The sequence below is a fragment of the Chlorocebus sabaeus genome, chromosome 9 (assembly GCF_047675955.1).
Source record: "Chlorocebus sabaeus isolate Y175 chromosome 9, mChlSab1.0.hap1, whole genome shotgun sequence".
NCBI lineage: Eukaryota > Metazoa > Chordata > Mammalia > Primates > Cercopithecidae > Chlorocebus > Chlorocebus sabaeus.
In genome coordinates, this window is record NC_132912.1 from 68,759,711 (window position 1) to 68,772,203 (window position 12,493).

At 54.1% G+C, this 12,493-nt stretch overlaps 1 protein-coding gene across 2 annotated transcripts in view; it reads right to left on the reverse strand.

Annotated features, from left to right (window-relative positions):
- CDH23 (cadherin related 23) overlaps positions 1-12,493 on the reverse strand; it is a 168,515-nt gene that overhangs the window by 117,036 nt on the left and 38,986 nt on the right. For both annotated transcript variants that reach the window (XM_038009089.2, XM_073019067.1), the window contains exons 7-10: positions 8,522-8,594; positions 6,054-6,170; positions 2,380-2,492; positions 1,117-1,224 (exon numbers count right to left, since the gene is read on the reverse strand). In XM_038009089.2, coding sequence (XP_037865017.2) covers positions 1,117-1,224; positions 2,380-2,492; positions 6,054-6,170; positions 8,522-8,594 — 411 coding nt within the window. The remainder of the gene's footprint in view (positions 1-1,116; positions 1,225-2,379; positions 2,493-6,053; positions 6,171-8,521; positions 8,595-12,493) is intronic.

Below are 12,493 nucleotides of genomic sequence, written 5' to 3' on the forward strand. Positions count from 1 at the left end.
AGGGAAGGATGGCCGTCATGCCTATCTTCCTTTCCGCATGTTCACTGACTGGCTGCCAGCTGGTGTGTGGATGCCCCTCCCAGAGGAATAAGGACTGGGCCAGGTGGTTTCCAATCCCTTGTCTCCAAGTCAGACAGACCAGGGTTCGAGTCCCGACTGCACCCCTTACAAGCTCTGGGACCTTGGGCAAGCCTTCAAGCTCTAAGTCTGTCTCCTCCACAGTACAGAGGCAGCGGAATCCCTGTGCCATGTGAGATTATGGTGAGGAGGAGAGAGTTCCTGAGAAGCCGTCAGGTGAAGCTCAGGGCACATCCCAGCTGTTCAGTCAATGGCGCTACTGTGAGTTGTCAGGATTCAGGTCCCCCACAGGGCTGGGTGGGTGGCCGTGGGGCTGTTCCTGTGGGGACAAGCCTCCCCAAGTGAGGCCGTGTGGTGTACAGGGTGTGGGGGAGAAGGCTGAAAAACGTGGATCTCCCAGCAGAGAAGATGGTATGGGACTGGGACCTGGGCTTCCTCAGTGTCCCCAGGATTCTGGTCTCCCCCGTGGATGCCCTGGCTTTGGCTGTGTCTCCCCTCTGCACCCTGAGTTGTGCACATTCCTGCACATGAGTGCACAACACACACAGGAGCTTGTGCAAACCTGGCAAACCTGTGCCAGAAAATTCCTGAGGTGAACAAAATCCTTGCTGGGCAGCCCTGGGGGCCAGCCTGTGGGGGAGCTGCAGGGCACAGCAGTGAAAGAGAGGTGCTGGGGTGGAGCTGGGGCTTGTGCAGTGGAGGGGTGGGAGCTCTCCAGAGCAGGTGGCCAGAGTCCTGGGCTCTAAGGGCACATGTGACTTGCAAGTGGAACCGGCCAGAGCCCCTCTGCCACTGTCCCTGGGCTGCCTGAAGCTCCCTGTGACAAAGCCTGAGGCCTACTGACACTGGAGGGGTTTCCCTTGATCTCTGACTGCCTTTCACCATGCAGGAGAACCGCTAGAACTCTATTGCAAGAGCCAGCTCAGAGGGACAGAGTCCACCAGCCCCATATGGGCAGGCCTCCTGGGATCGCGGTGGGAGGGGCACACACCCCTGGGAAGGGCCGCCTAGCAGTTCTGCTGCTCTGCCACCACCTACCGTGGTCACGTCAGAGTCTGGGGGGGTCATCTCCACCAGGTTGATGTAGTAGGGTGCGTCCTTCCACGTGGGGTGGTTGTCGTTGATGTCCAGGAGGGTGATGTTTACCTGTGAAACCACAAGGGGCGCTGGGAGACGCACCCAGCTGAGATGGGCCAGGGCAGGGCCTGCCAGGGGAAACATGCTCAGATGCCCACGGGCAATCTTGGCATTCATTCTGCCAGCTCCACCAACTTTGGAAGCCTTGGGCAGGGCCTGGGCTTTGGAGGACAGGAAGGAGCCAGGCCCCTTCAGGAGAGAGAGTTCCAGTGTTGTCCCATCAGGAGGCAGTGGAATGGATGTGATGACCCCTGAAATCCTTGCTGTGATCTGCGACTTCTCCCATCCCTGCCTCCAGTCTTGGCTGAAGGTGACTGACAGGGTGGGGGATCTAATAGGATCCCTTGAGCTTCCCCATCTCAGCTATAAGCCAAGCAATTTCTTCGCTCACCTGCCACCCAGGTACATTATTTATAGGGCTGATTCCTATTAGCAGGGGCCTCCCTTGACAGAGTAGGGCATTGGGGATTTTCACACCAAATCCCTGGCCACGCGATACCATCTCCAGCCTCTCTGGCTGGGTAAGGATGTGGTGGCTGCTGCAGGCTGGGTGAGGGCCACAGTTCTGAGGGTGAGCCAAAGAAACTGAATGGGGAACAAATCGGGGAGGTGGCTGCAGTGACTGTGAGCTGGTCCTCCCGCTTCCTCTCTCACAGAGCGCTTCTCACTTCCCCCTTCACTTCTGCAGCTGAGAGCTCATTCAAGGCCCCCACATTTCCTTCCTCTAGCTTTCTACTCTCCAGGGCATATCAGTCGGGGAAGAACAAGCCCCCAGGAACCCTCCAGGGCCCTGCTTCCTGCTCTGAGCTGCTCTTCCTCACAGGAATGCCTGCTTCTGCTCTGTTGGCAGGTGCCAAGCACGGAGAGGCCTACAGGGCTCATGCCTTCTGCCACCTGCCCTCCTGGATTTTTAGGGGCAGGAGAGAAAGTAATTCATTTTGCTCCTCCCAAGGGCCCCTACATTCCGGGTGGTGATGCCTTTCTTCCCCACAGCTGTGGTGACCCCGGGGACTGACCTCTGCCGCTGCTGAGTTCGTTTTCACCCCCTTGCTCACTCTCACAAAGCCTCACACTGGCTGAGGGCACGGCGGTCCAGAGATACAAGCGGGGAGCAGCAGCCTGGCTGGCGAGGGGAACTGGGGCATGGGAGGGGAGCACACTCACGGTGGCGATGCCAGTTTTCTGGTTGTGGCCCACACCCCCATCCACTGCGCGAACAATCAGGATGTATTCAGACTTGGTCTCTCGGTCAAGCAGAGACGTGGTGGTGATTTCCCCTGCCAGAGAGAGAAGTGGGTGTGTGAGAGGCCTTGGGTGGGCTAGGGAGACAGCGAGGGAAGGAGAGAGAGTGAGAACGTGCATGAGAAATGTTAGCAGACTACCATGATCTGGCAGCCTGGATGTGTTCCTGAGATGGTGCTTATCACAGTGGGAGACAGGAGAGCTCCCGTGCCTTGGGAGCCAGCTCCCCAGAGCTGGGCAATGTAACCCCACAGGGAGGAAATATTTGCAGATGTGGGAAAATCTAGGCTGATTCTCGGGGTAGGGGCTGGAGAACAGGGCAGGAGGGCCATTAGGCCTTGAGCTCAGTCACAGATCACCTCTTGTTTAGACTTTTGACATTATCTTACTGGCTTTATCACCTGGAGCTAGGTACTTCAATCCTCTGTGCCTCAGTTTCCTCATAGGGTCCAAAGGGAACCATAATAGGACCTACCTCATAGGGCTGTCATGGGGTTAATTTAATTAAGATCATGGAAATCTTAGAACAGTGCCAGGCGCTGTTTATTTATATAGTCACAGAAATACAATGACAGGAAAGAAAAACACCAGGTGTTCACACGCGTTCTAACTTATGACTCATTACTGGACAGTTCAACCTATCCAGCCTTATCGTGCATTGATAATTAATAGTTATAAAATAATTTCCTAATTACATTGCGAACAGCATAATTACATGGCCTCAAATTTTTTTAGCATGCTAAATCTGAACAATTAAACAAAATTTTTTGTTCACCTGTATTTGGTCTTTCTTTGTATTTTGGTGTAACTGAAATTTACCAGCACACCCTGATAGTGGTGTGCTGGTAAGTGTTTGACAACTGGCTCCCCAAAATTAAAAAAAAAAAAAGGCATTTTCCAACTTCCTTGGTGTTAATAGCCCCAGCAGGGCCCATTTGAAGCTACCAACTTGATGGTATTGAATATGGAGTTCACAGCTGAGAGCCTCACTAGCTCCTGGGAGCAGGGTGAGCCAGTCCCAGTAGACTTCAGCAGTCACTGCAGCCAGGCCATTCACCAGCTTGCATCAGCCATGGGAGAGCGCCCACGTGGTAGGATGTGAGACGTGGATTTGAATTCTGATTATGGACCTTCCCAGATGCTTGGCCTTGGAAAATTTTAAATTTTTGAAGCTTCAGTTTTCTCATCTATAAAATGGAGATTAGTGTGACTTCCATGCAGAGCTGTTGTGAGGTTAAAGTAATTCTAGGGGAGGCTCCCAACACTCAGAAAATGACTGTTTCCTTCCAATGGACTGTGAGCTTTCCCCACGGGCAGGGCCTGTGTGCTATCCATCTTTTTATCCCCATTGCCTGAGCTGTGTGACCTGGGGCAAGTCGCTTAACTTCTCTGTGCTTGGTTCTTTCCACCATGAAACAAGGCAGCTGGGCCAGATTGCCTTTAGGACTGCTTCTACCCTGACAGTTCCCTCCGTGGCATGCTGGCTTGCCCTCTGGTCCGTGCAGGGCTGAGCGGGGAGCTGGGAGTGGGTGACAGGGCAGCTTAGGTGCTAAGGCCAGGAATGGAAGACTCACAAAGGTCTGCCAAACAAGCCACATTCTCTGCCAGGGTGGTGTCGATTAATTGGCAGGGCGAGGAAGAAATTAATCTAAAAAGTTTTAAACATGAACTTGTCGGCATGATAGATGGCCTCTCCTGTCTGGGAAATTAGATCCAATTAAGGCCACCTCTGTGGAGCAGGCCTGGCTAATTTGACCGAGGAGCTCAGAGGAAAATGCTTACACCTTTGGAGCCAAAGTCTTGTTAAGGCAGCAAGAAAAAGCCTGTGTCATTAAAGGCCCCAGGTGGAGCTGGAGCCCTGAATGGGGAGGCAAGGGCAGGGGTGGCTGAAAGGTCAGGGAGCTACTCATATAATGGAAACTTTAATGTTTGGATTCCGGATCAAAAGTTCATGCTCTGTGAGTCCTCAGTCAGGTTACTTAACCTCCCCAGTGGCTCAGCTTCCTCATCTGGAAAATGGGGAAGGCTAGTACCTGCCTCACAGGTGAGGAGGGCAGAATGAGATGCTGCTGCTCAGAGCCCTGGGAACAGTGCTGGGCATGTGGTTCATACTCATTCATGACATTACTCTGAGACCCCTGGGAATGAGGGCTCACTGTGGGGGACACTCCTGAGAGCAGAGAGGAAGGCCTTCACTTTCTCAGAGATAGAAAAACAGGTTCACAGTGCCCCTGGGTCCCCTTCCTCAGTCTTTGTACCCATCAGAACCGGCCATCTGCTCCCCAAGCCTCCAGGAAAAGGGTACAAAAAAGGGATTGAAGGCTGACTTCCACCGCGGAGGGATGGATAGCAGGAAGAGCTAATGCCCTGCTGGGTCACTGACCACCTGCAGCAGGGATGGCCAGTGTCCATCAAAGATCCCTGCTTCCTTTCCAGGGGATAATTATTACTTGGATGTGACTGCCAAGCAGGGCCTGGCCCATAACCTCCTCCTAGTCCGATAACCCATGCTCTCTTTTCCCTTCAGCAGTGACCTTGGAGCCACAACATGGAAGGGGCCTGGGCCCCAGAATCATCATGTGGAAGGCTGTCACTCAACATCTGCCTGGGTTGACTATATGAATTAGAATTTCTATTGTCTCAAGCCACTGAGATAAGGTGTAGCTGTTTAGCATCAACAGTTCCTTCAACTCATACAGAAATAGGTATTGGAAGTGGGGTGCCTTGCATGCTCACTGAGCTGACTGGGAACGTCATGAGGTCAGGGCCATGTCTTATTCCTTCCTGTACCCCAGCACCTGGCACAGCACCTGGCTCAGAGCAGCCCCCACCCCAATTTCTGAATGAACATATGAACGAATGTACAGAGGTCCCCAATTCTTTCCCAGGCCTGGCTGAAAAGCTTGGGTCTCTTGCTGCTTCTTTCTGCCCACGTTTTCTCCCAGCTTCAAGGAAGAGAGAAAACGGAGGAATGCACATGGAGAGATGAAGAAGAAAGAAGAGAGTTACATCCAGGGGATGGTGGAGTCAGGGGATGGGAGCTTGGGGCAGGGGGCTCACAGGTGAATAAATAAAAGAGAATAATGATAGTAATATTTTTAGCACTTATTGTATGCCAGGGACTATTCAAAGTGTGTTCCCTGTTATACATCATTTAATCCACACAGCAGCCCTAACCTTATCTTCCTCATCTTACAGCTGGGGAAACTGAGGCACACATCTGTCTAAGAAGAGGAGCCAGGCTTTAAGAATGAGGTCAGGAGCTGAGGGAGGGGGGCCACTGAGGCTTTAATAAAGGTGTTCCTGAAAAAGGATGTGTTAACCAGCTGTTTGTAAGATGGAACACATTTAAAACATAATACAACTCTTCACCCTTGAAAGACATCCTTCCCTGGATCAATTCACGTTGTGATTTTTTTGGGTAAGATCAGTAATCACACTCAAATTAATATTTCAGGGATTACACTGGTGCTCAAAGTTGGCCTGCTCAAAACTGAAAGGAAGGAGACCCGGACCCAGAGGCTGGTTCTGGGGCCGGGTATGGACAGTCAGCCTCAGGGTGTGGAGGACCAAGGTGCTTGGGGTCGGGGGCTCACCTGAGCGGGCGTTGATCCGAAACTGGGCGGAGCCTTCCAAGGAGTAGATGATGGACTCCTGGCCGTACTCCCGAGAGCGGTCCAGGTCTGTGGCATTTAGGAACAGCACCGTGGCTCCTTCAGGGGGAAAAAGGTGGGGGCAGGGGGTGCTGCTCACCCTGGGCCCCTGAGCTCATGGCCCCAGCCCTGGGAGCAGCATTTGTGCTGGCCCAAGAGGAGGACATGGGACCCTCCCAGTGACCAGCTCTCAGGGAGGTGGGAGGCCTGCCTGTTGGGACACCCCAGGGATGAGGGCGGCTCAGTCACCGTTGTTGGAGCCCAGATCGCTGGGCTGGGTGGGGATGAGGCTCCATGAGATGCTTAGGGATGGACTGGGCCCTCTGGTGTCTTCCTGTCTCCCCAGCCCCTGCCTGGCTGGACACCATATTAAATACACTCAGATTGGCCAGCTTTTACTTGGAGTCAAAAGACAGGAAGCTCCATATTAAATTATTCTATACTTACTATATTCAATTTTATTCTAGTTTTATCTCATTCACAGGGGAATTTATAAGGGTTTTTATTTTCTCCTTAAGGTTCAGTTAAGGCCTTCACCTTTATTTCCAGTTCCGTGAAATCCTGACTCAAGGGATCAGCTTTTCCAGCCACTCTGTCCAGACCCTGAGAGCAGCTTGTCCTGCAGCTGTGCCCACCAAGGCTGCTGGCTCCAGCCCCTCCCGCCACCCAACTACCAGCTCTGGCCAAGTGGCAAGGAGGTCTGGTACACAGGCTCCTGGAATCTTCACACCCAGACTGGAACCCGCAGGGCCTCTGCAGGCGCCTTTACCTGCCTGCGCATCATTTCCTCCCCTGGGACCGGGTCTAAAGACACCATCTAACTTGTGGGTTTGCTGCTGGGATCCTGAGGGATAAAGCATGGAGGCCACAGGCTGAGCCCCACAGGGAGTTCCACTGGGCTGCAGGGCTGGTGGTGACCATCCAGCAGATGAATCAGCAGTCCCGAGAGGCAAGGGGCCAGGCAGGTCATTGTGGCCCTGTGGTCCTGGGTCCTCAAATATGACCCTCAGGTCTGCCTTGAGCAGGAGGACAGGCACATGAGCCCTAACATACCTCTGAAGACAATTAAGTGCCATAGTGAAGGCCTCTCCTTGACAGAGTCCCCAGGGATGGCGGGGAGTGCTGGGGGTGGCTCTTTAGCAGTGACATTCTCCAGGTGATGCCTGACTAGGACAGGAAGGGTAGGCTGGGTACAGCCCAGCACCCACCCAGCTCATTGTCAGCTGCCAGAGTGGTACCCAGAGAGGTTTTCTTTAGAAGGGCTTATGGTGTCAGGGAAGACTAGTTCTGACTCCACCATCCCTGGCTCTACCATCCCTGACTCCACCAACCCTGACTTCACCATCACTGGCTCCACGACCACAGGCTCCACCATCCCTGGCTCCACCATCCCCTGACTCCACCACCCCTGACTCCACCATCCCTGACTCTACCATCCCTGACTCCACCATCCCTGACTCCACCACTCCTGGCTCCACCACCGTTGACTCCACCATTCCCTGACTCCACCATCCCCTGACTCTACCATCCCTGACTCCAGCGTCTCTAACTCCACTGTCCCTGACTCCACCACCCATGACACCACCACTCTTGACTCCACCATCCCTGGCTCCACCACCCCTGGCTCCACCACCCCTGGCTCCACCACCCCTGGCTCCACCATCCCTGACTCCACCATCCCTGGTTCTACCATCCCTGACTCCAGTGTCTCTAACTCCAGTGTCCCTGACTCCACCATCCATGACTCCAGCATCTCTGACTCTATTGTCCTTGACTCCAACCTTCCCATCTCCTTCAGCCACTGCAGCAGTTCCTGACATGGGTGTTTTCCTTGCTGGGATCATTTGCTCTGAGGGTAAGGGCAAAGCTGCCAGCCTGCCCTGAGGGCAGAACAGATCCCTTGGAACCTGAGTGTAGAGCTGGTGGTGCTGGGTCTGCAAGCTGAGTCCTGCAACCTGAGCCTGGCCCAGAGATTAGCCTGTCAATCGCATCCTCACATAGGAACACATGCCATGCTGTAAGGCCACTTCTCTGAAATCATGGCCCCTGGGACCTGCCTCTCAGTGCTGTAGTCTCAGAGCCCTCTGCACACTTGGGACTGTTTAATCAAGATTGCTTAATTAATCATGGATCATGATTCTTTCTCCACTAGACTATCGTTAAAGGAGAGCAGGAACCAAGTGCCCAGCACAGCACCTGCACATAGTAGGTGCTCTGTAACTAGCTGTTAGCTTGCAGGTAACTAGATGTCTCCAAAGGCTCCCCGATTTGTCAAGGAGCTTGGCTGGGGAAAGAGAAGGCCATGGACCTCTCAGAATTTGTGTGCAGAGCCGGGGTCTGCACATCCTGGGTGCCGTGACTGCTGGCTGCCTACCTTCATGTGCCCCCCACCCCCCGACCTAAGCCTGTACCTGCCATGATGTTCTCCACCACGGAGACGAAGTAGGCGGGCTTGCTGAAGGTGGGAGGGTTGTCATTCTCATCCTGGAAGGAAAACAGACAGGTTGCAGGAGCCAGGGAGGCAGGTGGCTGGCCGGATGTCTAAGGTAGGCACCAAGGAGTTAGGCTAGGCCAGGCTGGCACTAAAGAGCTCTGGCCTCTCCATATAACCAGAGCCAGGTGAGGTGCCACAGGCAGTCAGGTAACCCTCTGGCAGGCTACAGTTCCAGGAGGTAGGACCAGCCCTGGGGAAACATGCAGGCCTCAGGAAGGGATGGGGAGGCCCAGGGAGAGGGAGTGTGCCGGCAGCAGCTGGGACTGCCAATAGCTGCCAGGTCCCCAGCCTTCCCGCTGGTCCTCCAGCTGAGCCCCAAGCTCACTCCAGCACTCACACCCCCAGCTCCCATGCTGAGAATGCCCACTTGGACCCCTGTGTAGGTCCACCAGGATGATGACAAAAGCTTCTAGGACTCTCCCCAAAGATACCGAAGTATGCGGGGGCAGGTCAGGGTCAGGGGGTTCCCAGAGCCCAAACTCTGGCCCTGGGCTGGCTGCTGGCAGGTACAGCTAGACTCCTCCTTGCACACAAGAACAATGGCTCTTCCAGCCCCTGGGCCACCCCTGGCCCAGAGCCACAGCCCTGTCAGTTCTAAAGCAATAGCTCTTCTAGCCCAGACTTCGCCAGTGGCCAGAGGATGGTGTTTGGCTGAGGGGCTGAGCCTGGCAGGGTGGGGTGGGCAGCTTCTGCCTCCTCCTACGCATCCTCCAACTCCTCCACACCGCGGCCCTTCCTCTTCAATGAGAAGAGGCTTTCCTGCCCTTTAATACTCTTATCCTCACTGGACAAGAATTGCAATCCCCCAACAAGAATTCCTCCCTGCTTCCTTCTTGGAGGAAGCCTCCCCAGCCCACTTGACTCATGACCTTCTCCCCTTTCCCAAGAGTCCAGTGCAGAGCTCAGGAGTCAGGCTGAGCCCCGGCACTGCTGGGCAGTCTTTATGCTACAGTCTTCGGCAGTTCCTGTTTGTTTGCTAGTGCAAATAGGAGTTCCATGACAGGGCCTGGCTTCTCGTGGAACTGAGAGCTCTTAGAGGGAAAGGATCCTGTACGAAGCCCCCTTTGCTGGAGTCCCTGTTGACGGAGCAGCCATGAAAGATAGGGGCATGCAATCTGGCTGCACACCCCTTGGGACATCTGAGAATCTCACCCTGCTAAGATTATGGGTGCTCAGAAAGGAGTGATCCTCTCTTTCTCCAATCTGCCCCTTGGCTCTGGATGGCACCCTGGCTCACGCTGACCTGCCCCTCTCCCCAGATACCCAGTAGTCTCAGGATTCCCCTGATGTCCAATGCCCCAGCTGCATGCCTGGGCATCTTCCCCGTCCCTGGTGCGGGTGCGAGTGCCCCATATACTTCTACATTTAAGCTTCTGCCTGGCTGCACGAAACGGTGCGGAGAATGTCAGTGACAGAGCATGAGGCAGAAACTTATTAGCGGTGATATTTCCCTGGATCTTGGCGCTGCATTTGCTATTAGTTCTAATTCAGCGGCTCGCTCTACAAAAGCTTATTGTCCCCTAATGGGAAATCTACAAACCGAGTTTGACTTCTTTATTAAAAACCAACAAGCAGTGGATGAAAAAGAATCACCTGGCCCCTCCGGCCCCTCCTCCTCCTGGAGCCCCGTGGTCTCCATCTGCCTCTCCCTCACCCCAACCTGTGCAGGAAATGCTGCCATCCACGACTTCATTGCTGCTGGGTTTTTAAATTCCAATTGGGAGAAAATCCTTTTTGTGGAGGGAGGAGGCCGCTTAGCCGAGTGACAGCTACTTAAAAACCAGCCACGTGCAAAATCAGCCTGAAGGCGGTGACCTTTTCAAGTGTGGTCCTCAGACACAAGTGACTGTGCCATCCAGAGGCCCTGCTTGAGAGACAATGTTCACTCACAGCAAGGTGGCACCTGTCTTTGTTGCCAGACTCTCCGGCTGCCCCAGGGTTACGGTGGACTCCAAAGGGAAGTGCAGGGCCCCTGCTGGTCCCTGGGATGCCTTTGAGGGAATTTGAAAATGGGGTCCCTTCTACTAGGCCACTGTGGTTTCATGCCAGGGCACACCCTGGCTTGCCAAGTGCAAAGTGAGGCGGATTCTTACCCCCACCCACCTCCTCTGTGGTCTCAGGGAGGGAGGCTGCAGATCACACTTTTGTTTGCAGGGGCAAAAAGGGAGTTCAGTCCCTTCGCCTTCCTCTCTCTGCGTGCTCTGGTCCCTTTGAGGGGGGCTGAGGCACAACGAGATGCTCTGGTCCCTGCCTTAGCTGAGCTACAGGTTGGGACAGGTCTGGGGTTTGGGGCAGAGCTCGGGTTTCAAAATCTCATGCGGGTGGGTCTCTGAAGGCCTTGCTCCCCAAAGTGTGGTCCCCTGGCCAGAAGCATCCACGTCACCTGGGAGCTGGGAGGACACACAGAATCCTAGCCCTGCCTCAGACCCACTAAATAGGAATCAGCCTTTTAATGAAATCCCCAGGGAATTCCAGGGCCCAGGGAACTTTGAGAAGCTCTGGTCTCAGTCATATGTGGATAGGGATGACCAAGGTTCCAGGCCTGTGGCTGTGGTGGAAAGAATATCAACATGGGAGTCATTCAGGTCAGGGTTCAAGTCCCAGCTCTGCCAGTAAGGAAGAAAGGTGAAGAAAGGCACTGGTGACCCTGGGTCCTCCTGGAGCCTCAGCCTCCCCATCTGTAAAGTGGGACTGAAAGGGACTGGGTCATGTGAAAGGACCTGGCACATTGCTGGAGCTCAGCACAGTTTAATTTCCATTTGGCTATTTAGGTCTGTCCAGCCCAGGGCTAGCCAGAACACTTAACTTATTTCCCTAGACCTCCCTTACTCTTACCCTCTCCAGCATCCACTCCCCAAAACCTGAACGGCTACCTCTCTGCCTCAGCCCACTCACGGGAACTCCCATTTGCACTAGCGACAGGCTGGGGCACGGGTGTGGCTGCTGTTATGCATGGCTTGTCTTATTGGCTGTAATGACAGCCAACATTCCAGGTGCCAGGTGCCACCTGCACAATCTCATTTCATCCTCACAAAAATATCATGAGGCAGGTACCATGATTATCCCCATTTTGCAGATGAGGATGTTGTTTCAGAGACCCAGGTCACACAGCAAGAGGGTAGCAGAGCCAGGTTTCAGACCCATATGCCTCCACAGCCACACCCCTCTTTCCACTTGGTGTCTTCTTGGGGAGTGGAGCAGGATACACATTCACCTTCTTGTCCTACTGGGGGCCCAGCACAGAATTCAGAATTCACTGCCTCCTTGTGCAGAGCAGCATCCTGGCTGGTTGAAAGCGACGGGTGGGTTGGTCAGGGTTGTGAGTGTAGCTAGGATTAGAGGAGGCTTGGGGGCTGTGGTCAAGTCTGGGAAACTAAGGCCAGGTTTGGGTGATGTGGTCCGGGCCGGGCCATGGGGTAAAGAGTGCCAGCCCAGGGTCATGACTGCCAGGGGATGCATTCTTGTTCCCTACCCTCGGTGTTTCTAGGTGGGAGGTTACAGGTTTGAGCCAGGTGGTTTTTTTTTTTTCTTTCTTGAGATGGGGTTTTGCTCTTGTTGCCCAGGCTGGAGTGCAATAGTGCAATCTCGGCTCACTGCAACCTCTGCCTCCAGCGTTCAAATGATTCTCCTGCCTCAGCCTCCTGAGTAACTGGGATGACAGGCACCCGCCACCACACCCGTCTAATTTTTGTATTTTTAGTAGAGACGCAGTTTCACCATGTTGACCAGGCTAGTCTCGAACTCCTGACCTTGTGACCACCTTGGCCTCCCAAAGTACTGGGATTACAGGCATGAGCCACTGTGCCTGGCCCAGGCCAGTTTTAAGGCTTCTGAAGATCTCCTGGTCCCTGTCCTCCTTCCCCTGACACTCCCTGAAGCCTGAGGTGCC